Source organism: Equus asinus, chromosome 13 (assembly GCF_041296235.1).
Source record: "Equus asinus isolate D_3611 breed Donkey chromosome 13, EquAss-T2T_v2, whole genome shotgun sequence".
Classification (NCBI taxonomy): Eukaryota; Metazoa; Chordata; class Mammalia; order Perissodactyla; family Equidae; genus Equus; species Equus asinus.
Window position 1 is genome coordinate 56,887,393 of NC_091802.1, and position 27,921 is coordinate 56,915,313.

At 42.6% G+C, this 27,921-nt stretch overlaps 1 protein-coding gene across 4 annotated transcripts; it reads left to right on the forward strand.

Moving 5' to 3' along the window:
* The first annotated feature begins 31 nt into the window (after positions 1–31).
* MFSD11 (major facilitator superfamily domain containing 11) lies at positions 32–27,200 on the forward strand. Of its 4 annotated transcripts, XM_070483687.1 has the most exons (14): positions 32–326; positions 612–781; positions 1,287–1,342; positions 2,921–3,028; positions 4,163–4,242; positions 4,362–4,458; positions 5,805–5,863; positions 6,397–6,541; positions 11,552–11,592; positions 18,313–18,378; positions 19,986–20,111; positions 22,942–23,116; positions 23,832–23,967; positions 24,490–27,200. In XM_070483687.1, exons 2-14 carry the CDS (start codon positions 686–688, stop codon positions 24,652–24,654), a joined length of 1,350 nt encoding a protein of 449 aa, XP_070339788.1. In that variant the 5' UTR covers positions 32–326; positions 612–685; the 3' UTR covers positions 24,655–27,200. The 4 variants fall into 4 exon arrangements, with proteins under 4 accessions (XP_070339788.1, XP_014695398.1, XP_014695401.1 ...); XM_014839912.3 differs by having other exon boundaries at positions 314–781; XM_014839915.3 differs by lacking the exon at positions 1,287–1,342 and having other exon boundaries at positions 315–781.
* The last annotated feature ends 721 nt before the right edge of the window (positions 27,201–27,921 follow it).

The window sequence follows — 27,921 nt, forward strand, 5'->3', positions numbered from 1 at the left end:
CAGGAAGAGGAGGTGTTTCCTTTCTCAGCCCCGCCTTCTTTTCATGCCAATATCCGAGCTCCACGCAGCTTTCCTGCTCCGACCTGAGCCCCGCCTCTATCAGAGGAACCCCTCCTTCCCACATTTGCCCTTTTGTGTCTCCGGCCTTGTCAAACCCTGCTACGCCGTCTCTACGCCCCCTCCCGCAGTCCCCGACTTCTCTTCGCTGGGTTCCGCTGTCGATGCCCATTTGGCTGGGGCCCGTAACAGCCCGGGACTACATTTCCCAGCAGGCCGAGCGGCCGGCGCCGCGGCTGCGGTCAGGTGACCGAGTCGCCTGACCCGCGGTGAGTCAGGGCCGGGCGGGCGGGGCGGCGCCGGCCGCTGCAGCTCGCCCTTGGACCCTAATCCGGTTTGCGGGCCCCTCAACCTGGAGCAACAACGTTCTTGGCGCTTTTCCGGGTGTTGGGCTCTCCCCTACTCGGATCGTATCCTAGGAATGTCCTAACTGTGCCCGTGGGGAGAACTTCACCCTGAGCCCGGGATTCCGTTCCAAGAACTGCAAGTTGACAGCTTGGCTGCCTCGCTCCCGGATCTGCCTCCTCCTCTCACCGTCTCGTTTGTTTTCCCAGGATTGTCAGTGGTTCGCCCCGAGGAGAGCTGACTGCCCTGGGCTGCTGCTGACCTCCGGGAGAGTTGAGCTAAAATGTCCCCGGAATCCAAAAAGCTTTTCAACATCATTATTTTAGGAATTGCCTTTATGTTCATGTTCACCGCCTTTCAAACTTGTGGAAATGTGGCGGTGAGTTGGGGTCTGTTCTCCCTCCTTTGCAGAGCCGATCAGAATGCATTCCAAGGATGATAATAAACGTTCATTGTCTGTGACAGCGCGCTGAAATGGCACCTTTTATTTTCTCACCCTTCCTCGTTTTTCGTGATTAGGTCTGAATTCATCTGTCAGGCATTTCTTCTTAATATATGGGGTGTTAAACATTACCGTTCGTTCTCTGGTTTGATTTGGGGTTTGTACGTTGACCTATTTTATTTCTTGTCTATATTAAGGTCCGCGTTGGTACTTGGAGAGTTAAGGAGGGCATGGTTACAGGGGGTCCCCCTCCCCCCCCCACCCCGTCATTGGTTTGTCTTCTGTTCTGCAGTCCCTTCTCTTCTCTCATAGTCGACTTTCAACATTAAGTATTGAGCGTCTTGAGTTTTTACTTTATTTGTCATTATTTGGAGACGGACTTTCCAGGGGGGAGGGAAGACTGCAAAAATGTTTTCGTTGATTAGTTTTATCTTCCACACAGCAAACTGTCATCAGGAGCTTAAATAGCACAGATTTTCACGGCAGTGGATATACCAGGTATCGTGTTGTATGACTGGTTTTACTCTTTATAATACAGTAATTGCTTAAATCCCGTCAAAAGCATGAGCAATAAAATATCGTGATTGAATCGGTAGTGATTGCCGTTTTCTTCTCTGTACCTAGACTGTTTGGGAGAACATAATAGAATTAAGGTGATGAGTTTAGGTTTCATGTAGAATTAGACACTGGGTTTGAAACCCGGGCTTCACACCTTAATTGCTGCCTTATCTTAGGCAGGTTGCTTCCGTGAGCCCAGTTTCCTTGCTGAGATAAAGCAGGTAAAGCTCTTGGCACAGTTCCTGGCACATAATGAGCGCTCAAGTATTGTTCTTGTCATAATTACATCTTCCCAAACCTAAACAGGGGGTGTTTTATATGATTCCTGAAACATTTGGTCTTCCTGTTCTCCTAATTTCCTAATGATTAATGTACTGTCACCAGGAGCTTTTAGATTTTTGTTCAGGTGTTTAGTCCCTATTTTACAAAGGGAGAAAATGAAGTGAAGAGACCTTCCTAAGTCGGTAGTGCACTGTGACTGAAGCTGGGGACGTAATGCATACAAGTGTATAAGCACAAACAGATTTTTAAATTTCTTTGTGGTTAAATAGCAGATCATGGCCAACACCTCTCCCTACCCCACCCCAACTCTTCTTATTTGGTTCTTTATTACCTATCCTAAACCTGACCTTGCCTGTGATATTTGAGGGTAATGGGATGTTAATGTCTGTTTTTCTAAGTGATTAATAATAATACCACAACTTTTTGTGGTGCTTTATATGCATACATATTCTAAAAAACAAATGAAAGAACATTTGATATTTGAGAGATTCATAAAAACCAAAGAATAATTTATTTTGGATTTATAAGTAGTGGCTGGTAAATGAATTCAGCATTTTAGTCCCAGTGCTACAAGACATGTACTAGGGGCGGGTCTGCAGTAGCTGAATAACGTTCAAGTGAGACCATCAGGTGGGGTTAAATAAGTTCCGGGTTAAGCGAGTTTTAACTCTGTGCTTGTTATTTATAGTGGGACATTTCACGCAGTTGCCAGGAATTGTAGGCTAAGTTTGTAGAGCAGACTGGTTGACTAGGGCCTCTGAAGTCGGATTACCGGGGATGGGATCCTGGCTCCACCATTCACCAGCTATCCAGCTGGACTTTTGGCAAGTTCCATAACCCCTCTGTTTCAGTTTTCTTTTCTGTAAAAGGAGGATAATAATAATACCTTCTTCACAGAGCTGTTAGGATTAAAAGAGAAAATATGTACTTGGCACGGTGCCTGTTACGTGTTAAATGTTAGCTGTTATTATAACTTACCAGTACATTAAAAACATATTGTCCAAGGCAGACTGATTCAAAGAGACATTTGATGAGACTTCAATATTTTGTACAAGTGAAAATTTTAAGATAGCATTTAGTTTAATGACATAATTATCCTAAATTGTGACTAAAGAATATGAATGCTTATTGCAAAAAAAAATCTATGGACTCTAAATAGATTTGAAAAAGCGAACTTTTGAGACAGTGTTTCAAGAGTATTGTGTTTTTTTTTCCTTTTGTATGTTTTCTGTACAGCATGGCAATTATTTATGGAGTGTTCTCTGCTTCAAATTTGATTACACCATCAGTGGTTGCCATTGTAGGACCTCAGCTCTCTATGTTTGCTAGTGGTTTATTTTACAGGTGAGTAGTGTAATTTTCTTTCACTCATTTAGAACACCTTCGGCATCTTTTAAGCATATAGCAAACTTTTAACAAGAACTTGCTGACTTAGGGGTCAGCCCGGTGGCGCAGCGGTTAAGTTCACACGTTGCACTTTGGTGGCCCACCAGTTTGGATCCCGGGTGTGGACCTACGCACTGCTTGGCAAGCCATGCTGTGGCAGGCATCCCACACGAAATAGAGGAAGATGGGCACAGATGTTAGCTCAGGGCCAGTCTCCCTCAGCAAAAGAGACAAGGATTGGCAGCAGATGTTAGCTCAGGGCAATTCTTCCTCAAAAAACAAAAAAAAACCCAAAAAAGTACTTGCCGACTTGGATCAAGTGGAACACAAGCAGTATTTTAGAAGTTTGCCTCTCTGCTTGATGCGCAGAGACACCACATTGTTTTAATGTGACGGAATGTGTGTATATTTGCTTTTGTTTTACAATTAATAAAAATAGTATCCAAAAATATCTTTCCGCCAGAGTTGAAAAGAACTTCCCATGAAATAATCTTATTTTATATCAAGTTAACTAATCAGAATTCAAATGAAAAAACTAAATTTTTCTTCTGGGCTATAGAACTCCAGTGCCATCATGTGCTAAGCTATTGGCAAGGCCAATTGCAAACCTTCATTCAATGTCTGTTTTTACAAATTTGAACTAGTAAATTAAGAAATGAAGAGGTCACATTTGTCCCTTTTTTCCCCCATGACTGGAGAAGTCCTTTACAGGTCGAATTTTAGAAGAAGAGAGGGGCTTGCCCCATAGTGTAGTGGTTAAGTTCGGTGTGCTCTGCTTCAGTGGCCCTGTGGCCAGGGTTTGTGGAGTTATGGGTTTGGATCCCAGGTGCAGACCTACACCCCTCATCAGCCATGCTGTGGTGGTGACCCACATGCAAAATAGAGGACGATTGGCACAGATGTTAGCTCAGGGACAGTCTTCCTCAAGCAAAAAAAAGAGGAAGATTGGCAACAGATATTAGCTCAGGGCAAATCTTCCTCAGCAAGGAAAAAAAAATAGAAGAGACTCCTCAGATTGCTTCCTAGGAGGCATGATTGGCATTGTATTTCAGGTATTGTTTGACTGTAATACGTTGACCTGTTATATTTTAGCATGTACATTGCCGTTTTTATCCAGCCTTTCCCATGGTCCTTCTACACAGCCTCTGTTTTCATTGGAATTGCAGCTGCTGGTAAGCATTTTGATGTTTATTTTCTCTGTTTTCTGGGGCTTATCTAAGTATCATTTATGTATTTAATATGTAAAGCAAAGTGATTTCATTCCTTTGATAACTTTTGATTTGAATTTTAGTGCTTTGGACAGCACAAGGAAACTGCCTTACAATAAATTCAGATGAGCACACTATTGGGAGAAACAGTGGAATTTTCTGGGCACTCTTACAATCCAGGTAATAATCCTTTTCGAGCTCAGGTTTCCTTTAATTTTTTTTGTCACACCATTTTTTAGGTCTTTGTTGTGTTGAAAATTCAGATCTTCCATGTTACGTGACTTAAGTTCCTAGCTGCATATGCTATAGATTTAAAATTTTATGGAGTTACTTAAAATGCATAGACTGACCTCATTGGAACTTATGATTAGTAAATAGAAAATCATATTAACCATAATGTATTTAGCATGTGCTATATTTCAGGGACTGTTAGATTCGTTACTTAATTTCAGTAATCCTCACAGCCTTATGAGATGAGAAAGTATTATGTCCATTCTACAGATGAGAAAGTAGAGGCTTAAAAGTTAAGTAACTGGGGCTGGCCCCGTGGCCGAGTGGTTAAGTTCGCGCGCTCCGCTGCAGGCGGCCCAGTGTTTCGTCGGTTCGAATCCTGGGCGCGGACATGGCACTGCTCGTCAGACCACGCTGAGGCAGCGTCCCACATACCACAACCAGAGGAACCCACAACGAAGAATATACAACTATGTACCGGGGGGCTTTGGGGAGAAAAAGGAAAAAATAAAAAAAAATCTAAAAAAAAAAAAAAATAAAATAAAAGTTAAGTAACTGATCTGATTTAGACCATCCTTATCTGGGTTCCAAAGGTCACGTCCTTCCCATTGAGCTGCACTTCCTGATAGCTGTTAACCAATATATTAAAAGTCAAAAATGAGGCTAATTTTATTAACACTGACCAATGTGGCATGTTATATATTTCCTCAGTAAAAAGCAACAACAGTCATTGTGTCATGGAATCTGTCCTGAGGCTTTACCCTTATGGATCTCGCCTAAAATTTTGGCGTTGAAAAGGCTTAACAAATGCAGGGCTTTAGTTCTGAGGGGTTGTTTGTTAAGAAACCAGAGTGTAGGTGAATGATTCCTTCTCTAGGAAAGTATGCCAAATAAGTACCTGATTAGATGCAGATAACTAGATCGTGGATTTTTTTTTTCATAGCTTGTTTAAAATATTGCCTTTTAGAAGTAGCATAAGCTTGTTTCCTAGGAATCATTTTCCCAGTTCCAGTAAATCATGTGTTTCAAAGTGAGTCAAGTCTTCTTTGCAGGGCGGCTCTGAGTCAGGTTACTGTCACGTGGAAGGAGACTGAATTCCCTCTGGGTCAGTGAAGTTTTCAGAAGGAATAGGGGTCGAGTTGATCCTTTTAGATGATCTGGGTGGGGCAGGTAGATACTTTTTAAATTATATATGCCTCCCTTTCTCTTTTTAACAAATAATGGAAAAATTGTTTAAAGAACTATAAATATGAAAATAATTTCCCAGCATCCTCTCCTCCCTTTTCTTCCCCCAGCTTGTTCTTTGGAAATCTCTACATCTATTTTGCTTGGCAAGGGAAAACGCAAATATCAGGTCTGTTTTATTTGCTTTGCTTTATTCAGATATATTCAAAGCATAATAGTTCCACAGAAACACCCGTTATTGCTTCATTCGAGTTGTTCTAATGAGCCTTGTACCCTGAGTCCTCTCAGATTTTAGCATTTAGCAACTTTCTTCCTTGGACAGTGTTCTCGAGGAGGTTACAGTTTCTGGCTACACTTCAAGCGGCATCGCCAGGGGTGGGGGGAGGTTATGCTAGGTACATGGATGATACTAGTAAGTTGTCAGACTTTTGAACTCTTAATTGTTTTGTCTGTACACTGATTTGATGAAAAGAATATGATTAAGTTCTTGTGCTGTTTTTCTGTTGGCTTATTAGTATTTCTCTGGTTGAAAGGCAGAAGTGGAGGTATCCTACTGTCTCCTTGTGCTAGGTTTTTACTAATGCAGTGAACTAGGAGTCTAGTGAGGAAGCGTTGGGTGGTTATAAACAATCTCTGGATATAATACTGCCTCTGGAATTGTTTGTAAGGTGAATGCTGTCTCCTTTCTTCTTCTTTCTCCAGAGAGTGACCGGAGGACCGTGTTTATTGCCCTGACGGTGATTAGCCTTGTTGGGACAGTTCTTTTCTTTCTCATTCGGAAACCAGATTCTGAAAATGTCCTGGGAGAGGATGAATCTTCTGATGACCAGGACCTGGAAGTCAACGAGTAAGAAGTTGGAAATGTTCCTTTTTATTTGAAAATTTATTTAGAGTAGATCTAGTCTAGAGGTTACCAGCCTTTTTATAGCCCTGCCTGATAGCCAATATTGCACAGACATGAGGGAAGAGTTTTAAAGCAAATCAGAGGAGAAAGAAGGTAAGGGGATCTTCGGGGGAGGAATAAGGAAAAAGAAGGCAGAACGGAGGCCGGGAGGTAGTGACAAGGTTTCCAGGGGATTTAAGTCTGATCCCACTGGTTGTTGCCACTGACCAGTTGTGTGACCCTGGACAGTAGCAATAATCCCCTTGGTTTCTCCAGGCCTCAATTTCCTCCTTCAATTCTGCAGGCATCTCATGTGTCTTAATGTGCAAAGATAGGGGCTTAGAAAGTTAAGTAAGAAGCAGTCTGTCCTCAGCCACTGTTTCTTGGATCCAAGCCTGAAATCTGATGCTCATGGTCCCTGGGAGTGGCAGGGCTGTCAGCGGTTGTCACAGATGAGGCTTGGGCACGCCCATGCTCTTGCGTACAGGACCTGGTTCTTGCAGCAGCCTACGCAGATCGTTTCCCCAAAGTAGTCCAAATGAGGACACAAGTATACAACCCTATGTTTTTCTAAAAGTTGTGAATTACCTCAAGCATATTTCAGTTATAAGTAAAACTGTTTAAAACATCAGAGAAGATTTCTCTGCAGGTATCAGCTAGATTTGAGGAAAGGGGAATGAGAAGTCTTTGCCACTCTCCTTTTGCTTTGTTTGTGAATTAGCAAACTGGAAAGATTGCCTTGTAGCATTTTATTTATTGTTATAACTTTTGCATTGAGCTTTCTGTGCTGCCTTATTAATCCCAAAAGGGTCTAAAATTCTCCAGTCATAGGATCATTGTGTTCGAAATTTCACTAAGTTTGTTTCAAGCAAAAGAGAGGCGTTACCTTTGCTTTGAATATATAAGTATTTATACGTATATATACAATATGTTTGTATAGCATAAATTATATATACATGTATCTGTATATGTGTATGTATATATTATATATATAGGCACAAACTAATAGATATTGGGGAAGGGGCCTGTGAAGATGAATACTACAATTTCAACAAAAATTAAACACCTGCTCATTCAGCAAATGTTGGGTGTTGGTGCTATGATGACAAATGCCGCCCGTCCCTGTGTTCGGGGAGCTTTGCTCACAGACAGGGATTACGTAACTGTGGTGAGGTGTGGAGCTGAGGACTGCTGCTCAGCCCTTTAAGCATTTTCTCTTCCTGAATTGTCTCCCAAGCTTGAAGCTTCTGTGTCTTTATTCTGTAAAAATCACCGACTATGTGCCAGCCCTGTTCAGAACCAGAGGGATACAGTAGTGAACAAGACAAGTCCCTGTTTTGAAGGGACTTAATTTTAGAGGGACTGGTAGACAGTATACATGGAAGAAAACGGCACCCTGAGTGCTAAGAAGGCAGGGAAAGAGAGGGAGGTGACCGAGAGCTGGGTGGCTCCCTGAGACCTGGTTGGTGAGAATGATGAGGATCAGCTGCTGGCCATTGCCAAGGCCGGGCGGTAGAAAGGATGCGGTGGGTACCAGCACTGCAAGGAGGCCAGAGAGGTTTGGCATTGGGAGGGAGTGGGAGCAGGAGTGTCTGCAGTAGGCAGGGATTAGACGGTAGTAAATCCATGTCAGGAGTTTGCGTTGTTTTCTTGGTGTGATTAGAAGCGATTGAGGGAATAAGTAGGATCTGATTTTAAAGGATTTCACTTAAAGGCTGTACAGAAAATGACTTGAAGATACGAGAAGACAACTGGATATCTGTCCTCTATCTCAGTTGTCCTCATGTGCTTCATGGGCATCTCGGAGGATCTGTTGGCTGAGGGAGCTCCAGGAATTTCTGCAGTGGCGGTTGCCTCTCCACCCTCCCTCCCTCCCCCTCGTCCTTCCTTCCCTCCTATATTCAGGCGTTGTTTAGAGGGTACTTCACTGAACAAACAGAAGTCTTGCATTCATGGAGCTTACTTTCTGTCAGTGGGTGAGAGAAAGGAGAAACGGGGATTTTTTTTTAAACAGCTGTAAGTGAGATATAACTGACATACTGTACAATTCACCCATTTAAAGCGTACAGTTCATTGACTTTTAGTGTATTCACAAAGTTGTGTGTTCATTGTCACAGCCAATTTTAGAGCATTTTCATTACCCTTCAAAAGAATCCTGTTCTCCTTTGCCATCTGGGATTTTAAAAGAGAAGAAATCTAAAGCTGAGCAGGGGCACGGAAGTATGGGCTGGAAGGGTGGCTTGCAATGATAGGTTATAATAGAGTTATTTGTATATAATAGTTGTATATAATATATAACTATAGAGTTTCTAGGGAAGGCTGAGAAGGTAACATTTAGGTTGTAGGGGAGGAACAGTAATTTTCCCTTTACTCTTCTGAGTTCTTAGCTAAGACCCCTGTAATAAAAGACAGATTAACAAGAGAAAAAACAGGGCCAGCCTGTGGCCATGTGGTTAAGTTTGTGTGCTCTCCTTCGGCGGCCCAGGGTTCACCAGTTTGGATCCTGGGTGCAGACCTACACACAGCTCATCAAGCCATGCTATGATGGCAACCCACATATAGGAACTAAAATGACCTACAAATAGGATATACAACTATGTGCTGGGGCTTTGGGGAGAAAAAAAAAGAGGAAGATTGGCAGCAGATGTTAGCTCAGGGCCAATCTTCCTCACCAAAGAAAAAGCATACCTTAAAAAACAAAACAAAACAAAACAAAGAAAACCCTTAAGATTTAAAAAAACCCAAGAAACAAAAAAGCAAGTTTATTAACATGTCTACCTCATGTATACATGGGAGACACCTAGGGAAAAAAGAGTGACTGCCCAAGATGGGCTGGTGTAGGCTTAAATATGTTCTTAATAGAGGAAGGGAAGGAGAGATGTGGGCCTCTGATGGGAGAGTAAATGATTTTTAGGAAAGACGAATGGGCCCGTAGAAGAATAGATGGGAGTTATGATAGTTGGTGACTAGGTTTGTCTGGGTGTGGTGTCAACGTCTAGTCCCCTCTCCTGTGACAGGAGTCAGGCCTCCCTGGTTGATGAAACTCCTGGGGAGCAGATTTATGGCAGCCGAGTTCCTTTTGGAGGATCTGTCTTTAGGCAGACAAGGGGAGTTCAGAGAAAGCTTCTCCCTGCATTTGCTGTTTTTCAAGCACCTGCAGCTCAAAATAATCAATGTACCAAAGCGACATATTTTGGGGTGGCACGTCTTGAACCCCTCCGGTCATATTTTGGGGTGACACATTCTGCTGTCCTTGAGAGGCGAGACCTGACAGAGGTGAGCTCCAGAGAACTCAGGAGCTGGGAGTGGCTTTTACTTAGAGCGAGATGGGAACGTGTTGGAGGGTTTTGAGAGGGCCTGATAATGATCGAGCTTACCCCACCCGCATTCCTGCAGGACCTTACTTTATTTTAGAATTCTCCCACTAGAAATGGCTTCCTTAAAATCTCGGAGTGAATTGGGAATGATTTGCAGCTGAGCGCTAGCTGAATTGATTATATTTTAATAGTCTATGGAGGATAAATCAGTTCCTACTTACTTGGGGCCTATATTTGATTCTGTCCAAGTATAAGACGAGGGTGCTGTCAATTAATTGGAGTCTAAATAGTATTTTCTTCCAGGGAGGGCAAGAGTTTTTATGGTGAGGGAAAAAAGTTTTCCTGTTGGTTAGAACATATTACCTTTTTTTAATCAGTAATTTATCTAAGTCACCCAGATCTCCATTAGCTTTCTTTTTTGGTAAACAATATCATTTAAAGATATAGGAGAAGTTGGTATTACTGTATTGGCTGGTAGGGCAGGAAATGTAATCTTTTTTTTTTCTTTGAGGAAGATAGCCCTGAGCTAACTACTGCCAATCCTCCTCTTTTTGCTGAGGAAGACTGGCCCTGAGCTAACTTCCGTGCCCATCTTCCTCTACTTTATATGTGGGACGCCTACCACAGCATGGCTTTTTGCCAAGTGGTGCCGTGTCCGCACCCGGGATCCGAACCGGTGAACCCCGGGCTGCCGAGAAGTGGAACGTGCACACTTAACCGCAGCGCCACCAGGCTGGCCCCAGGAAATGTAATCTTTTAAAAACTTTCTTCCATAATCATAATAAACAACTACACTTAAATTATATTATCTCATTTAATTCTCATAGATAAGCGGTAGTGTCCCTATTTCATAAATGAAGAAATGAAACCTAGAAAAATGAAGTGACTTGTCTAAAACCATACAATTAATAAATGGCAAAGCAGGACTCCAACTCCCACATTTTTAACTAATAGATTGTACTGCACCCAACCACATACCGCAGATGGTGGTGTTGCTTTCGAAGAATTTTGACGCTGCAGGACTTACTTTTTACATGGTAGGAGTAGTGGAAAATTGAATTCTCACAAAGTGTTTTTTTGTTTTTGTTTTTTTTTAAAGGTTTTATTTTATTTTTTCCTTTTTCTCCCCAAAGCCCCCCGGTGCATAGTTGTATATTCTTCGTTGTGAGTCCTTCTAGTTGTGGCATGTGGGACGCCGCCTCAGGGTGGCTCGATGAGCAGTACCATGTCTGCGCCCAGGATTTGAACCAACGAAACACTGGGCCGCCTGCAGCGGAGCGCGCAAAGATGGCCAGCCCCATCTCACAAATTGTTTTTACAGTGTGAAAAATAGCAGAGTGGAAGAGATTTCTGTCCTGTCTGAAGTATCATTTCTCAAAAAGACTTGCATGAATATGTGGATTTAGTGTGAAAGAATTGTGTCTTCCATCGTTAATAAGGAGCTGCCCTGGTGGGACCTTAACCGCGTTCTCCAAAGCAAGGACGTGGGTCCTGAAGGGGCACTTGGAGCAAGGAGCATTGAGGGGCGCCGGCCATGTTCGCCAGACTGTTTAGAGGACAGCGCATTTACAAACTGCAGTGAAAATGTGATAGTGTTTTTCTTCTCTTTTCAATTTTCAAGGGAAAAAACTTTTATTTTTCGTTTTTATTTTATCAGGTCTGCCCAGAACAATATGACAAAGGCAGTAGATGCATTTAGTAAGTATTTTCTGTGTCTGAAATGCAAGATGTGTCGGGAACAACTTCAGCGTTTGCCTTTCCCCTTTTCCCTGGTAACTTTGGATTGACGATACCCCAGTATTTTCGTTTTTCCAGGTATGCCGCTCTGAAATACCTTAGTCTTCTCAGTAACTCTCTCTCTAACATGGGGGATGTGAGGGATGGATGATAATCCGACTGCCCTCCCCGAGTCAGGGTGTGAGGGAGGCCGCAGAGAACTCAGGAGCTGGGAGTTTCCACGAGGAAGTGGGGACGTACCGACCATTTCTTCAGGTGTCGCTTGTCACTCCTCAGAACGGAGCAGGAGCTCCGGTGACCCAGTAGCTTGTGAAAACAGCTGTGCTCATCTGCTGAGGGTTCTTCCTGGCTAAACCTCTATGTGTTATGTTTTATATTATTCTCACAACAATTCTATTGGTAGCATATAACATACGCCATCATTATCTCCATTTTGTAGGAGAGAAAACTGAGGCTGAGAGAAATTATTTACTCAAGGTCAAACAGCTAGTACCTGGCTGAACTGGGGTTTGAGCCCAAACTGCCTGACCAGCAGAGCCAGCAATTCCCGTAATGGCCATCTCGTGGTTCCTTCAGAAACAGGCGGCCATGGCTTCCGATTCTAATGCAGCCTGAGACCAGCCAGTTCTTTGCCTAGAGCTCTCGCAGCTTCTCTGTCTCCCCCCGGAGAGGGAGAGTCTGGCTGATGTAGCTACATTCTAGGAGGGAGTAGCCTTTGGGGACGACATTCTTTCAGTAAACCCCTGTAGGTCCCTGGGCCTTATGCTCCTCTGTACTTATGGTTAGCCTATGGGTTGCCTTGGGCTAGGGTGCAAATTCTTGATTTAATCAGATGTGACCTAGATCGAATGACACAGAGCACGCCAACTTTTAGCCAGGAATTCCTGTAACGTCTTTTTTAGAAAGAGCCTGTGGGTGTGGTAGTCTGGGCCTCACATTTATAGTATATCATCGTTGAGGCTGTTTTATCGGGCTTTTATTATATGCATTTCTTATGTTTGAGGAATACATTCATAATTATAAAGTGGGCTACAGGTTATAATTAAAAAGGATATAGCGTGACTGCCCCCATCAAGATGGGAGGTCACCACAGTCAAAGGCCTGGCTTTCCAGCTTTGCAGGTCTAGAAACCTGTTTGTCAGAAGTCCCATTATTGATCAGAGGGGTCAGAGGGAAAAGACGCAAACCAAACAAACTCACAGAAAGACAACGTAACTGTTTATGATGCCATTTAGTTTTTTTAGTGAGCCCTTTCGTGGATATTCCCTTCTTGTTATCAGGGGCCTAGAAAGCCGAATTGGCTTATTTGGTGATCATGGAGTCAGGAAAAGGGAGGTTGATGCCGTTCAGGGTTGTGGGATGGTTTGTCCAGCCTTGGTGAGGCTTGCTGCAGCCTCCCTGCTCCGTGACTGAACCCCCTTCTTGTCTTTCTAGTGGTGTTCACTGGATTCAGGATGTTCTTCCTAGGTAGTTGTACAGACTTTGCCTCAATTTCTCCGTCTGTAAAATGAGGCACTGATGCCATTAGGGCCGCCTGCTTTTCATCATGGAGCTAGTTAGTTTCTTAGTAGGGTTCAGGAGGAATAGGATGCTGGGCTGTCATAAAGAAGGCACCAGCCAAAAATAGTAAGGCATATAAACTACTGTAGGGCAAGCAGACCTAGGTGGTGGTTCCTGGGCAGTTGGGGAGGGACATGAGGTTATGAGGTGACAAGGAAGCCAAAGGCAAAGACAGAAAGGGAAAGAATGTTTAAGCTGTAAGTAGTTTGTCTGTAGGCCAGTGTTTCATTTATTATTTAATCATGACATTCCTTCGGTTGATGCTATGATAGATGTTGTACAGAAAAAGTTCCTCCTTATCTAAAAAGCATTTATTTCCTCAACCGAATGTATAGTTCAATGCAATTCCAGAAAATTTCAGTGAAATTTTTTTAAATTTATTTTTTGGTCTTAATGAAACACTCCCAGAGTTCATCTGGAAGAATAAATGTCTGAGAATAGCCAAGAGAATTCTTAAAAAGGAAAAGGACTTTTCCCTAATAAATATTAAAACCTCGTGTGAATTCATTTGAAATCATTGGAATAGAAAGAGCAGTGGAACTAAAGTCTAGAATCAGGTCCATGTCCAGATAGGAACGTAGAATACAATCAAAATAAGCAAAGGTAGATAGCTGACCATGTAAAAAGATATGGATTCATACTTCCTATCTCATACTACATTTCCAGGTAGGTTGAAGATAAAAAGGAAACCATAGAAGTAATTGAAGAAATTAATTGGGTAGAGAAAAGTATTTCAAGCAGCTCAGTCAAACAATAGGGGAAAAGAAGCTCTTTGGTTACCTAAAGTGTAAAACTTCCGTGTATCAGAACAGCCTGACGGCGTGACAGTGGCAGCGAAAATATGAGCAGGATGTGATGGAGAGCTCTTCTGAACCGGAAAGAAAAGCATACACACTCCAGGAGAACAGAAAAATTATTATAACCTAAGTATGAGAAATGCAAATTTTAGTTTTCTACAAAATTTCAAAAGATAGAAAATAATTCTCAGTATTATGAGGAGTAGGTACTTGGGTGCATAAGACCACACTGCTGATAAGAATGTACACTTGTATTACTCTCTGAAGAGCTATTTGTCAATAAGTAGCAAAAGCCTTAAAAATGTTCATATCTGGGGGTCCAGCCCCGTGGTGTAGTGGTTAGGTTCGTGCCCTCCACTTTGGTGGCCCGGGGTTCACGGGTTTGGATCCTGGGCCCAGACCTATGCACCACTTGTCAAACCATGCTGGGGCGGCATCCCACATGCAAAGTAGAAGAAGATTGGCACAGAGGTTAGCTCAGTGACAATCTTCCTCACCAAGAACAGAAAACAAAACAAAAAACATGTTTATATCTGTACCCCAGCAATTCCACTAAGGATTATCCTCAGGAAATAATTAAGAATTTTTGTCAAGATTTAACTACTAGGATGTTTATATTAGTGAGAAACTGGAAGTAATTTAAATATTCAACTGCAAGGCATTAGTACATTTATACACTAGATTACCCTAGCCATTAAAATGGTCTTGACTGAAATTAGAAAATATTTGCTCTGTTATGTGAAAAACAAATTAAAAAATAGTGTATATATAGTGGAATTTGTTTTTTGTTTGTTTTTGGGTTTTTTTAAGATTTTATTTTTCCTTCTTCTCCCCAAAGCCCCCCTGGTACATAGTTGTATATATGTTTAGTTGTGGGTCCTTCTAGTTGTGGCATGCCAGATGCTGCCCCAGCATGGCTGACGAGCAGTGCCAGGTCCGCGCCCAGGATCAGAACCGGCGAAACCCTGGGCAGCCAAAGCAGAGTGCGCGAACTTAACCTCTTGGCCACGGGGCCGGCCCCTGGAATTTGTTTTAATTTAGAAAAAAAGCATAGGAAAGTCTTGAAGGAGACCCATTAAGTGTTAGCTTGTATTTTTTTTCCATAATAGAATAGCTTTATTGAGATACAATTCACATACTATACAATGCACCCATTTAAAATGTACAGTTCGCTGGTTTTTAGTATATTCACGGACTTGTGCAACTATCACCACGATCAATTTTAGAACCTATTCGTCACCCCAAGAAGAATCCCTGTACACATCAGCAATCACTTCCCATTTCCTCCTCCCAGCCCCCATCACTAGCCCTCGGCATCCATTGATCTACTTTCTGTCTCTATGGATTTGCCTGTCCTGCACATTTCATATAAATGGATTATACAATATGTGATCTTTTGCAATAGGTTTCTCTTACTTAGCATAATGGTTTCAAGGCTCATCCATGTTATAGCATGTTATAAAGTTTAAGTTATTTCTGCTTTTTAGGTGTCATGAATAATGCTTCTATGAACATTCGTGTACAAGTTTTTGTGTGGACATGTGTTTTCAGATTTCTTGGATATATACCTAGGAGTAGTGGGATTGCTGAGTCATGTGGTATCTCTGTGTTTAACCTTTTGGGGAACTGCTGTACTGTTTTCCAAAGTGGCTGTACCATTTTACATTCCCACCAGAAGTGTACAAGGGTTCCAGTTGCCCCATGTCCTTAAGTTATCTGTCTTTTGATTGTAGCTATCCTGGTAGGTGTAGATGGTATCTTATGGTTTGGATTTGCATCTCCCTAACGGAGGATGATGTTGAGCATATTGTCATATGCTTATGGGCCATTTGCATTTCTTTGGAGAAATGTTTGCTCAAATCCTTTGCTCACTTTTCTGTTTGCTTGTTTGGGGGTTTTTTTGTTTGCTTTTTGAGGAAGACTGGCCCTGAGCTAACATCCGTGCCCGTCTCCCTCTACTTGTATGTGGGACACCTGCCATAGCATGGCTCGATAAGCGGTGCATACGTCCGCACCCTGGATCTGAACCGGCGAACCCCCTAGCCGCTGAAGCAGAGGGCACGAACCCAACCACTACGCCACCAGGCCGGCCTCTACCCATTTTTTAATTGGATGGTCTTTTTAATATTGAGCTGTAAGAGTTCTTTATACTCTAGTTGAAAGTCCCTTATAAATATGATTTGCAAATATTTTCTCCCATTCTTTGGGTTGACTTTTCATTTTCTTGATGGTACCTTTTGAAGCACACAAGTTTTACATTTTTGGTGAAGTCTGATTTTTTTTTTTTTTTGATTTATTTATTTTATCTTTTGTTGGGTGCTTTTAGTGTCCATGACGACTTTGCCTAACTCCAGGTCACATAGATTTACTCCTATATTTTCTTCTGAGAATTTTATATTAGCTCTTACATTTAGGTCTGCGCTCCATTTTGAGTAAATTTTTGTCTATGTTGTGAGAGAGGATTCTAACTTCCTTCTTTTGGATGTGCATATCCAGTTGTCCTAGCATCATTTGCGGCAGAGACTATTCTTTCCCCCACTGAATTTTCTTGGCACCGTGTTGAAAATCAGTTGACCGTACGTGTGAGTTTGTTTCTTGATGTGTGTGTCTGTCCTAATGCCAGTACCATGCTGTGTTGATAAGTTTTGAAATTAGAAAGTCTGAGTCCTCCAACGTTGTTCTTTTTCAAGATTGTCTTGGCTATTGCAGATCCCTTGAATTTCCATATGAATTTTAGGATCAGTTTGTTGATTTCTGCAAATAGATTGTGGGCTTTTTGTTTCTTTGTTTTTTTAACAGACTTCATTTCTTTAGGGCAGTTTTAGGTTCATAGCAAAATTGAGAACAAGGTGCAGAGATTTCCCATATACTCCCTGCCCCCCACCCGCCATGCATAGCCTCCCCGTTATCAATGCCTCACACCATAGTGGTACGTTCGTTACAATCGATAAACCTACAGTGATGTGTCATTATCACCCAGAGTCTGCAGTTTACATTAGGGTTCACTCTTGGTGTTGTACATTTTATGGGTTTGGACAAATGTGTAATGACATGTATTCACCATTATAGTATCATACTAGATTGTATTTTAAAATTTCTTTTTGTTAGCTAAATCTTCTCCTTATTCACAAATAATCATGCTTTGCTATTGTAACTTTTTTAAATTAAAAATATTGTTTTAGGGCCAGCCTGATGGTGCAGCAGTTAAGTGCACACGTTCCGCTTCGGCGGCCTGGGGTTCGCCGGTTCGGATGCCCGGTGCAGACGTGGCACCACTTGGCATGCCATGCTGTGGTAGGCGTCCCATGTATAAAGTAGAGGAAGACGGACATGGATGTTGGCTCAGGGCCAGTCTTCCTCAGCAAAAAGAGGAGGATTGGCCCCAGTTAGCTCAGGGCTAATCTTCCTAAAAATATATATATATATTGTTTTAAACCTTGTGTTGATGATGTATTTTTTCATGAAAATACATGAAAATGGTGAAAATATCTTATTGCATTTAGTCTCTATATTTCAGTGAAATTAGAGAGAAAAGTATCCTCTTTTGCATTTGGAGAAATTCAGGACAGAGTGTTTGTGACTTATGTAAGTTTTGTAGCCAGCAATTGAATAAGAGCTAAAATCTGGGTCCACTATTAGTTTAGGATACTAGATTAGTGGCCTTAAATTATGAAATGTGAGCAGGTTCAAAAAGACAGTTAAAAAGTGCAGTTTTTAGAAATGTGTTTTCTATTGTAGATTTCAACTAAATTGAACAGTATAAAAACAAACATTAAAGTGATGGTTAACAAATATGCAAAACTAACATTCCAGTCCTCAGCCCCAGAGAGTGAGAGTCTCAGGAGGTAGAGTCGCAGCCTTGTGTGGTCAGAAGCCCCGCCCTGGGTCTCTTGAGTTTACTCTCAAAGCTGCCCGTGAGCACTCCTGAGGGACGTTAGCACTTTGCCAGCTGTTGACTCCCTTAACAGCCTAACCTTTAATCAAGTCTGTTAGAGTATTGTGTTGTTTTGATCCTATTTCTTTTCTCCATTTCGTGTAGTTTTTTAAAATTAGAGCTGGAGAATGTGTTGGAGAAAACAGGACTCTAGAATATATTTAAGCAGTTGAAATAACCATTTTATTTTTAGGGCAGATTTAGTTCATAACTCAATAAGCATTTTAATCTCAATCATTAACCTCTGTCCCAATGTATTTGTTCACTGGCATTATTGACAAGGGGTGTTTTTGGTTGAATAAATGTGTCAGAATTTTTGTTTGATTATTTAAAATCTAGTTAAGTACTCCTAAATTTTTTCTTTTCTTTGTTTTCTTTTTTTTTTTACAGAAAAGTCTCTTAAGTTGTGTGTCACCAAGGAGATGCTCCTTCTTAGTATTACAACTGCTTATACAGGTAATGGGATTAATTGCAGTTTTGATTTTCTCTTGTATAATAACAATAAGGGCCGAAAACAACAAACGTGTTATTCTTTCTCACAATTCTCTGCATTGCCTGGACTCAGTGAACAGTTCTTTTGCTGGTTTCAGTTGGGGTCTCTTGTGGGTGCTGTTAGAGGGCAGCTAGGGTTGTAACTTGCAAGATAATATCATTTTCATGTCTGAAGGGGTCAGATACAAAGCTGGGTCTCTCTCTGCATGTAGTCTGCCCCCAGCTGCATGACCCCTCCCATGTGATCCCCTCCTTTGGACCCAGCAAGATAGCCAGACTTCTTAGTGGCTGAGGACTCCAAAAAGGTCAAAAGGAGAAAGGACCAGACCTTAAAGCTTAGGCCTAGCACTAGCCCAGCCTCGCTTGCACTGCGTCCTGTTGGTGAAAGCAAATCAAGGCCAGCCCAGGTTCAACGTGGGAGGGATTCTGCACAGGGCTTGGAAACCAGGAGGCGTGGTTCATCCCAACCAGTGATTTTAGGGCGAAATGGAGCACTACAGAAAACAACTATGAGTAAATCTTTGTGATTTTATGTGGATTAGGAAAATTTCTAATGAAACGGAAGGAGCTCTGTGGCTCACCGCTGATAACCTGGTGTGATAACAGGTGGAACACTCTTAGGTCTTAAGAAAAATGAGGAAATCTGTTTCCTTTTAGAAAGTGCTGTAATGTGCCAGTTACTACTTTTGCCTTTATGTGCTTGATAGGTATAAACATCTTCCGTTTACGAGAAATAGAATGAATATTAAACATCTTTAAAATTCAGTGAAGGTTTTGTAGCATTGAGGAAGCAGGGCTTCTACTGATTTGCCCTTTTTACCCTAATGTTTTGAATTTCTTTTCCTGGGAAAAAAGGTTTAATTAAAACATTCTTGTGGGGCTGGCCTGGTGGCGCAGTGGTAATTTCACACATTCCACTTTGGCGGCCTCGGTTTCACCCATTTGCATCCTGGGTGTGGACCTAGCACTGCTTGTTAGGCCATGCTGTGGCAGGCGTCCCACATATACAGTAGAGGCAGATGGGCACGGATGTTAGCTCAGGGCCAGTCTTCCTCAGCAAAAAGAGGAGGATTGGCAGCAGATGTTAGCTCAGGGCTAATCTTCCTCAAAAAATAAATAAATAAAACCATATTTTTAAAAAACCGTTATTGTGCCTTTAAGGAAAAGTGGATAGTACATATGCATTGGTTTTTCAAACATATGTTCCTGTTCCTTCGGAAAGCTACTAATAAGGATCATGAGCACTTTGGTCTTCACTGTTCCAAGTTTATGTTCATTATATCCTTTGTCCATCCCCTGTCTACACGCAGAGTGACTGTTTTTAGCATAAAGATATCTTTGCTTAAGTTGTATATTTTTATCTGAAATATGTGACAACTGCCATCTTGTGGCTAATTCTATTTTCTCAGTTATGTAGCATAAAATTATGCTCTGCTTTTGGAGTATCATTTCAGCCTGTGTGAATTTTGTTTTGTATGTTTGTTTTATATTTATACAGCTCAAATACTCCTAGACAGGAACTGAGGGAGAATGGGAATGGACAGTTAACTTGAGTCTGATTTTTCCTTAAGGTCTGGAGTTGACTTTCTTCTCTGGTGTGTATGGAACCTGTATTGGCGCTGTAAATAAATTTGGAACAGAAGAGAAAAGCCTCATTGGACTTTCTGGCATTTTCATTGGCATTGGAGAAATTTTAGGTTGGTTAAAAAAGTTTTTTTTTTATTAAATCTGTTTGTTATAGTTTTAATAGAAATTTTAAGTGTACTTTACCTGTCTGTCCTTGAATTTCTGTTTCCTTGCTTATTTTTGCCCAATTGCCTATATCTTTGTTTTTTTGTTATTACTGTTCTAAGATAACTAAATTATAAAACATTTGCCAAGTAATTCAAAGACAAAACCGTAAACAGGAGAACACGTGGTCTCCCAGCCTTTCCTCTTGAATACTTAGGGAAGGTGTCTTAGAATCCCTGACTTTCTTGTCCTCGGAATCTCTGACTCCAGCTGGATGTCCGACGATACAGTTCAATTCTGACGCTGAGTACGGGAGTTAGTGTCAGACTCCTCAGGTTCAAGGGTTCAATCCCGCAAGATCGCCCTCGCTTCAGACCCCAGTCGTAAGCCTTGGGTCCCCAGGTTCCCCACAGTTCTGTCTGACTTGGCTATAAATTCAGGCGGTCCCACAACCCCACAGGAAAATGCTATACTTACTATTAAAGTTTATTGTAAAGGAAACAAACCGACAGCCAGATGAAGAGGAATATAGGGCAAAGTCCAGAAGCGTCCCGAGCACAGGAACCTCTGTCCACCCTCCCAGCATGTGGATGCCTTCAGCAACCAGAAAGCTCTCCCAAACCTGTTGTTTAGGGGTTTTTATGAAGATTTCATTATGTGGGCACGGCATCGGCCATTGGTGATTGAACTCAATCTCCAGCCCCTCTCCCCTCCCGCAAGGTTCATGGGTGGGCCACAGAGTCCCAACCCTCTAGTCAAGGCTGGTCCTTCTGGCAACCAGCCCGCATCCTGAAGCCATTTAGGGCCACCCCTGCCCCAAGAATTACCTCGTAAGCGTAGCCTGGTGTGATTGAAAGGGATTGTTATAGATGCCAAAGCCACTCCTATCACTGAGGAAATTCCTGGAGTCTTAGGAGCTCTGTGCCAGAAAGGGATGGGTGGGGGGCAAGGCAAAGACTGAGTGTATGTTTTTATTACCCCACACTGAGTATCCCTCATGCAACAGAGAGTTGTTCAACACCTGCAGCCTACTGGACCTGTGTCACATCTGAGGAACTCGTCAATTCCACAGGTGTTTATTGTGCATCCATTGTGTGAACCCAGCAGACTCCCTGCCCACATGGAGCTTATATTCTAGGGGAAGAACGCAGACAGTAAAAAGCATAGGAAGCTTAGGATGCAGACGGTGCTAAGCTCTATGGAGAAAGCAGCTTTGGAGACTTTGTTCCCTGCTTCATTGCCAATACCAGGAGCAGGACTAGGTGTATATATGTATTTGGACAAATGGAATACTCTTACAGTAGTTGTTTTAATGTCAGTCTGTCGTCAGTGACAGTTCTGGTAGTTTTTTACAACTTTACTAAGATATAATTCACCCATTTCAAGTGTCTGGGTCAGTTTTTTAGGGTATCCAAGGGTTGCACGGCCATCACTACAATCCAATTTTAAAACGTTTTCATTGCCCTTCCCCAGACAACTACTAATCTGCTTTCTTTCTCTATAGATTTGCTTATCCTGGACGTTTCACATGAGTTGGATCACACAATCTGTGGTCTCTTGTGTCTGGCCTCTTTCAGTTAGGGTGTTTTCAAGGTTCTTCCAGGTTACAGCACGTATCAGTACTTCATTCCTTTTTATTATCAAATAATATTTAATTGTTTGGCTATACCCTTTTATTCATCCCTTCATCATTTGATGGATCTTGGGTTGTTTCCACTTTGGGGTCATTGTGAGTAATGCTGCTGTGAGCGTTTGTGTACAGTTTTATGTTTCATTTCTCTTGGGTTGGTACCCAGGACTGGAATCGCCGGGTCGCATGATCACTCTGTGTGACTGATTTTTCTGCCCATGCTGCGTCCTATTTTCCTGCTTTTTGCACGCCTGCTAATGTTTTGGGTACCAGATATTTTGCACTTTCCCTTGTTGGGTGCTGGATGTTTCTGTAGTCCATGAATCTTCTTGAGCTTTGTTCCTGGGTGCAGTTCATTTACTTGGAGACGGTATGATTCTTCCAGGTCTTGCTTTTAAGATTTGTTAGGCAGGACCGGAGCAGTGCTCAGACAAGGGCTAATTATTCCCCACTCCTGCGGGAAGACCCTTCTGTGTGTACCCAGTGCCTGTGAACCGTAAGATTTCCAGTCTGGCTGGTGGGACCGGGCGTTATTGCCAGCCCAGGGAAGAGCACTAAGACCTTGAGTTCTCTTGGACGGTTCTTCCCCGGCCTCTGCTAATTTACTCACATGATGTGCTCCTTGGCACTTGGTGAAGATGCGGGGGACCGGCCCTCTGCAGCTCTCTGGAATAGTCTCCGTGCAGCTCTCCTTTCTGATAGCCTGACCTGGGAACTCGAGCCTCCTTGGTACCCCCAGCTCTTGGCTCTGTCTCCTCAACTAGGAGGGCTGCGGGGCTGCCTCTCCCTCCCGTAGCGCAGCCTCTCTGCAGCCGGCAGCTTCAGCGGGGGCAGGTGTAGGCCTCAACTCATTTGTTTCCTGTCTCAGAGGTCACCGTCCTTTATTGCCTGATATCCAGTGTCTTCAAAACCATTGCTTCATGTTTTCTGCACACTGTTTTTAGGCAGGGGGTACAGCAAGTCACTGTTTCTCCATCCTACCCAGAAGTCTGTTCTCACTTTTAAAATTTCTTCTGTTTCAATCCTTTTTCTTATTTGTCTATTTGTGCTTTCTTTCTTTTTTCCCCCCTTGATTAAATTAGCTATTGGTTTGTTCGAAGAACCAAGATTTTGATTTATTAACTTGATCTTGGGTTTTCCTGTTCTCTACTTCATCGATTTTACAGGTGGAAGCCTCTTTGGCCTGCTGAGCAAGAATAATCGTTTTGGTAGGAATCCAGTTGTGCTGTTGGGCATCCTGGTGCATTTTACAGCTTTTTATTTAATATTTCTCAACATGCCTGCGGACGCCCCTATTGCTCCTGTCGAAGGAACTGATAGCAGTGCTTACATCAAATCCAGGTACAGTGACTGTCATTTTTCTAGTAATTTAAGGAAGGGCAGGAGATAACAGATGGCCAAATATTTAAAATGGAACAATTAATCCTTTTCTGAAAGTCTGTTGTCTTTATAAATTCATCTGCCAAGTCTCAGTGGAGCCAGAATAAGTTTCAGTAGGAATCCATAGAGAATCCCAAGTTGTCTTTGTGATTGTTGGTTTTAAGCTTTCTCCCCACTAAATCTTTTTCTTGCTCCGTGAAGGAGCACATGCAGTGTCTGATTTGAATTTTATCCCTCTGCTTCTTGAGCAGTGAAATCTCTAGAAGTTAGGGCCTCCACGAGAAACAGGGAGGAGCAAGGGATAATCCACGGGCCGGTGGGCCGTCCAGTCCTTTCCCAGTTGTTTCTATAAGTTTATGTATAAGTTTCGAGGATGTTGTCTTACTGCGGGCAGCTCTCAAAGTCATTCCAGATGTGGACGCCTGTGTCCAGATCCACAGCCCACAGGCAGCCCCGCTTCCCAAATACTTAACAGACCAGCATTTGCTGGCCTGTGCGGGTGAGCACGTCTGAGCAGGAGTTCTTGCTTTGCAAGTTCCAGCGTTTGTTTTTTCTTGTTTCGTAGTCTTTAAAGCTCGACAGTACAATGCTTTTGCGGGTGAGGTGTGTCTGCATTTGAAGTGGTTCTAACAAATCTTGTTAATCCTCATTCTAAGTTACTTTTCATTTTATTCAGCAAAGAAGTTGCCGTCTTCTGCAGCTTCCTGCTGGGCCTGGGGGACAGCTGCTTCAACACCCAGCTGCTCAGCATTCTGGGCTTCCTCTACTCCGAGGACAGCGCCCCGGCCTTTGCGGTCTTTAAGTTTGTTCAGGTAACTGCGTCTTCAGATGGTGTCGAAAGTGGGGTTCTTCTTTTAGTGCCTTAACTTTGTCCTCAGTGTTTCTTAAGTGACAGTCAGGGCCACCCTTTAAAAGGATTTGGGATCAGAGTTAGGAAGCAGTGAGCGGTGTGGTTTTTTCCCCTCGCTTGTCTGAGAGACTTGACATTCTGATCTCTGTGGCTCAGATTAGACTTCCTTCCTTAGACGCCAGACTCCATTCAGAATGTAGACAAGTATGTTTCTCCCTGTGCATGCACATTATTTTATTACTCCAGTTTTTCACAAAATGCTATTTTAAAGAGCAGGGATGGTAGCTTACTTGATTGTTACCCACTCTCAATGGAGTTCCTGGTGCATGTTTGTGAGCTAGTGACTCATGAAGGCCTGGCTAGATGCAGAAAGAGCGGAGCAGTGCGAGTCCCCTGGCGTCCGAGGGCGCTGGGGCTGATGGTGGGGCTTGGGTCACCCGTGCGCATATTGTGATTTGTTTTGTTTTGTTTTGTTTCTTCGTAGTCCATTTGTGCAGCTGTGGCATTTTTCTACAGTAACTACCTTCTCCTTCATTGGCAACTCCTGGTCATGGTGATCTTTGGGTTTTTTGGAACTGTTTCATTCTTCACTGTGGAGTGGGAAGCTGCCGCCACTGTAGCCCGCGGCTCCGACTACGGAAGCATCTGATGAGGCGCCAGTGCGAGGAGGCGCGCGTCTTTACCTGACACAGCTGAGTGCCGGGGCTGGGTTGAAGAAGCCACATTTCGTTGTCACAATAGATTGGATGATGTTTAGTACAGAAAGTCAAAGAATTAAGACTGCTGAATCTGCCAGAGTTGGTGTTCAAGTTTACAGATATTAGCTATTTAAAACAAGTGGACTAAGGGAAGTTTGTTCCGTCAGTTATAATTGTTCAAAGATGTTGTTTTTCAGTTAATCTAACTCAAGTTCCTTATAATCATGTTACAGAATGTAAATGTTTTCTTCTCCCTCCTGTTCTCGTTGAAAGGTCCTGCCTTGATTCAAAATACTAGGCCCTGTGTCATATAAAGACTCCTGCTCCGGATGAAGTCTGTGTTACTGTGGAATAGGAGGGAGCACCTGCCACTCCGTATATGTGTCTGGGGATGACATGTAAATAAATTGTGAGATGCTGAAGTGGAATCTTCTCTTTGAAAAGATTTGCACTTTCTTCCTCTTTAAACGTTTGGTTTGATAAGTTTTCTTACCTTGCAGTTCATAGCAAGGAGTGGCTAATTAAGTACATATTATAAAGTGAGGTAAAAATTGTCTTAAATCTTAAAAAAACAGTAATATAATAACATTTGTAAATGAACAAAACACATTAAAAAAACAAACACATTTACTGGAGGAGGATTTTTGCTAGTAATTTTCCTAGAGGATGTAATGCAGACCCCATTCCATACATGTGTCTGGGGGTGGGGCGCAACTATGTGGGGAGATGTTTAAGTGGACATGTTAGCTTTCATCCAGCAGAGCTTGCTTAAAAAAACTTTTTTAATTGGGATGTAATTCAGAAACCGTCAAACTCACCATTTTAAAGTGTACAGTGTAGTGGTTTTTTAGTCTATTCACAAGGTTGTACAGCTATCACTGTGATCTAATTCCAGAACATTTTCATCACCCTGAAAAGAAACCCCCTGCCTCTCAGCATTCATTCCCCGTTCCCTGGGCTAGAACTGGCAGTCACTGTCTACGTTGTGTCTCTCGAGTTGCCTGTTCTGGACATTTCACATGAACACGGGAGCCCGCCTTTAACTGTGATGCTTAACTGTATAAACGAGTTTTCTGGCAAAGCGAATTTAGCCAAGAAGACAAACAATGTCTTGTTTCCCACTGTTTTTTAAAAACCTGCTAGAAATTTAGAAATGTATAGTTGACTTACAAATCTAAAGAAATACGATAGAACGTGACTTTCAGATGCCATGGCAAGTGCAGGGAGTCCAAAAACCCTGTAGTTAGCTAGAGTCCGTAGAGAAGTTTCGTTTGTGTGGAACACTAAACCCTTCTGTAGTAGGTTACCAAGTTTTGAGTTTCTTTCTTGAAGTTGAGATAAACTTACTTATTAGTTGACCCTGTATAAATAATTTGTAAATGCTATTTCGGAATTAATACGAATGATGTTATCATCTCTTGAAGCACATTATCGTTGACCCAGGTGTATTCATCTATCACGGCGTGTTACCCCGAAACTCAGCCGCGTAAAACAGCACACCTTTATCATCCCACACTGTCTGTCCGTCAGGAGTCTGGGCATGGCTAGGCTAGGTCCTCTGATCAGGGTCTGTCACAAGGCTGCATGCAGTCAAGGTGTTGGCTGGGCTCTGCTCTGGGAGGCCCCACCTCTCAGCTCACTCGTGTGGTTGTTGGCAGGAGTTGGCTCCCAGCAGGCTGTTGGACGAAGGGTCTTAGTTCCTCATGGCTGTTGGCTGAAAGCCACCCTCTGTTCCTTGTTCCATGGAGCTGTCCTCAGGGCAGCTCACAACATGGCAGCTGTCTTCATCAAAGAAAGCGAGCGAGAAAAGCCAAAGGGAGAGTGGGAGCAAGACAGAAGTCACGGTCTTTTATAACTTCATCTCGAAAGTGACACCCCCTCACTTTTGCTGTTTTCTCTTTGTTAGATGCAAGTCACTAGCTCCCGCCCATACTCAAGGGAGGGGTTTACACAGGGGACTGGGGACCAACAGGCAGGGATCTTTGGGACCATCTTACGAGACTGCTTATCTCTCTGGGCTTAAGCTCTCTGACACTGAGGCTGAGAACTGGATCCTGCATTCCCACATCGCTCCTTCTCCCAGGCTCCTTCTTCATAATGGGTCTCACCAACAAGGCTGGCGGAAAGAGGTTCAGAAGCCTCTGTTAACGACGCTGAGCACTTCAATCCAGGGAAGCAGTGGCATCCTATCACCTCCTGCAGGAGTCCCGGGAACTGTTGTCGGAGGGAGACGAGCTGGAGTGAGGTGGATGCATCGGAACACGGCTTCCGGGCGCCTCCCACCGCTGTGCGCGGCATTATTCACTTCAAGTTCTGTACTCACCTTTTTTGTTTCTTGAGGTTTTGTTTTTACTTAGTTTTTATGTCTATACGTAGCATTGCTCTCGGTGGGCCCTTTGGATGGCTGTATCATTAAGTTCATCTTTTAAATTTTTATTATTTGTGTTAAAAATGAAACATGACAATGAAATAAAGAGTAATTTTTATACTTCTCTTATATACCCTGTCAAGTAATTTTATCTTCGTATCTCTAGGCAAGTAAAAGTCTTAGCTTAGTCTCACATGGGGGTGTGTGTGTGTAAATATGGGTGTGCTGCTCTTTTATTGAAAATGTCATATGGTATGTATTGAAATTGGCTTAGACCTTGAGCGACTCTGAATCCCAGATGTTTTCTCTGTGAGTGTGAAGAGGTGCCCCGCCCCCTCACCCCCAGAGTTTTCTCATACCCGAAAGCTTGAAAACCTTTGAACTTGGGCTTTGGCTCTTTATAGGATTTCTTTCCTCTGGGAGTTTTAGTTGGTTGCTTAGTTGTTGATTTGCGTACAATAAATCCCTTGGGAGTTTTTAGGTTCTCAAAATGCAAATAAGTTGCCGATCAATGGGTAAGATTTTTTGAGATCCTCACACTCATTAGGATAGCTACTATCAAAAAAACAGAAAATAACAAGTTTGGGTGAGGATTGGAGAAATTGGAAGCCTTGTGCACTGTTGATGGGAACCTAAAATGGTACAGCCTCTGTGGAAAACTGTGGCAGTTCCTCAGAAAACTAAAACTAGAATTACTGTATGTGCCAGCAATTCCATTTCTGGGTATATACCCAAAAGAATTGACAGCAAGGACTTGAAGAGATAGTTGTACAACCACATTTGTAGCAGCATTATTCCCAATAGTCAAAAGGTGGAAACAACCCAAGTGTGTCTGTCATCAGAGGGATGA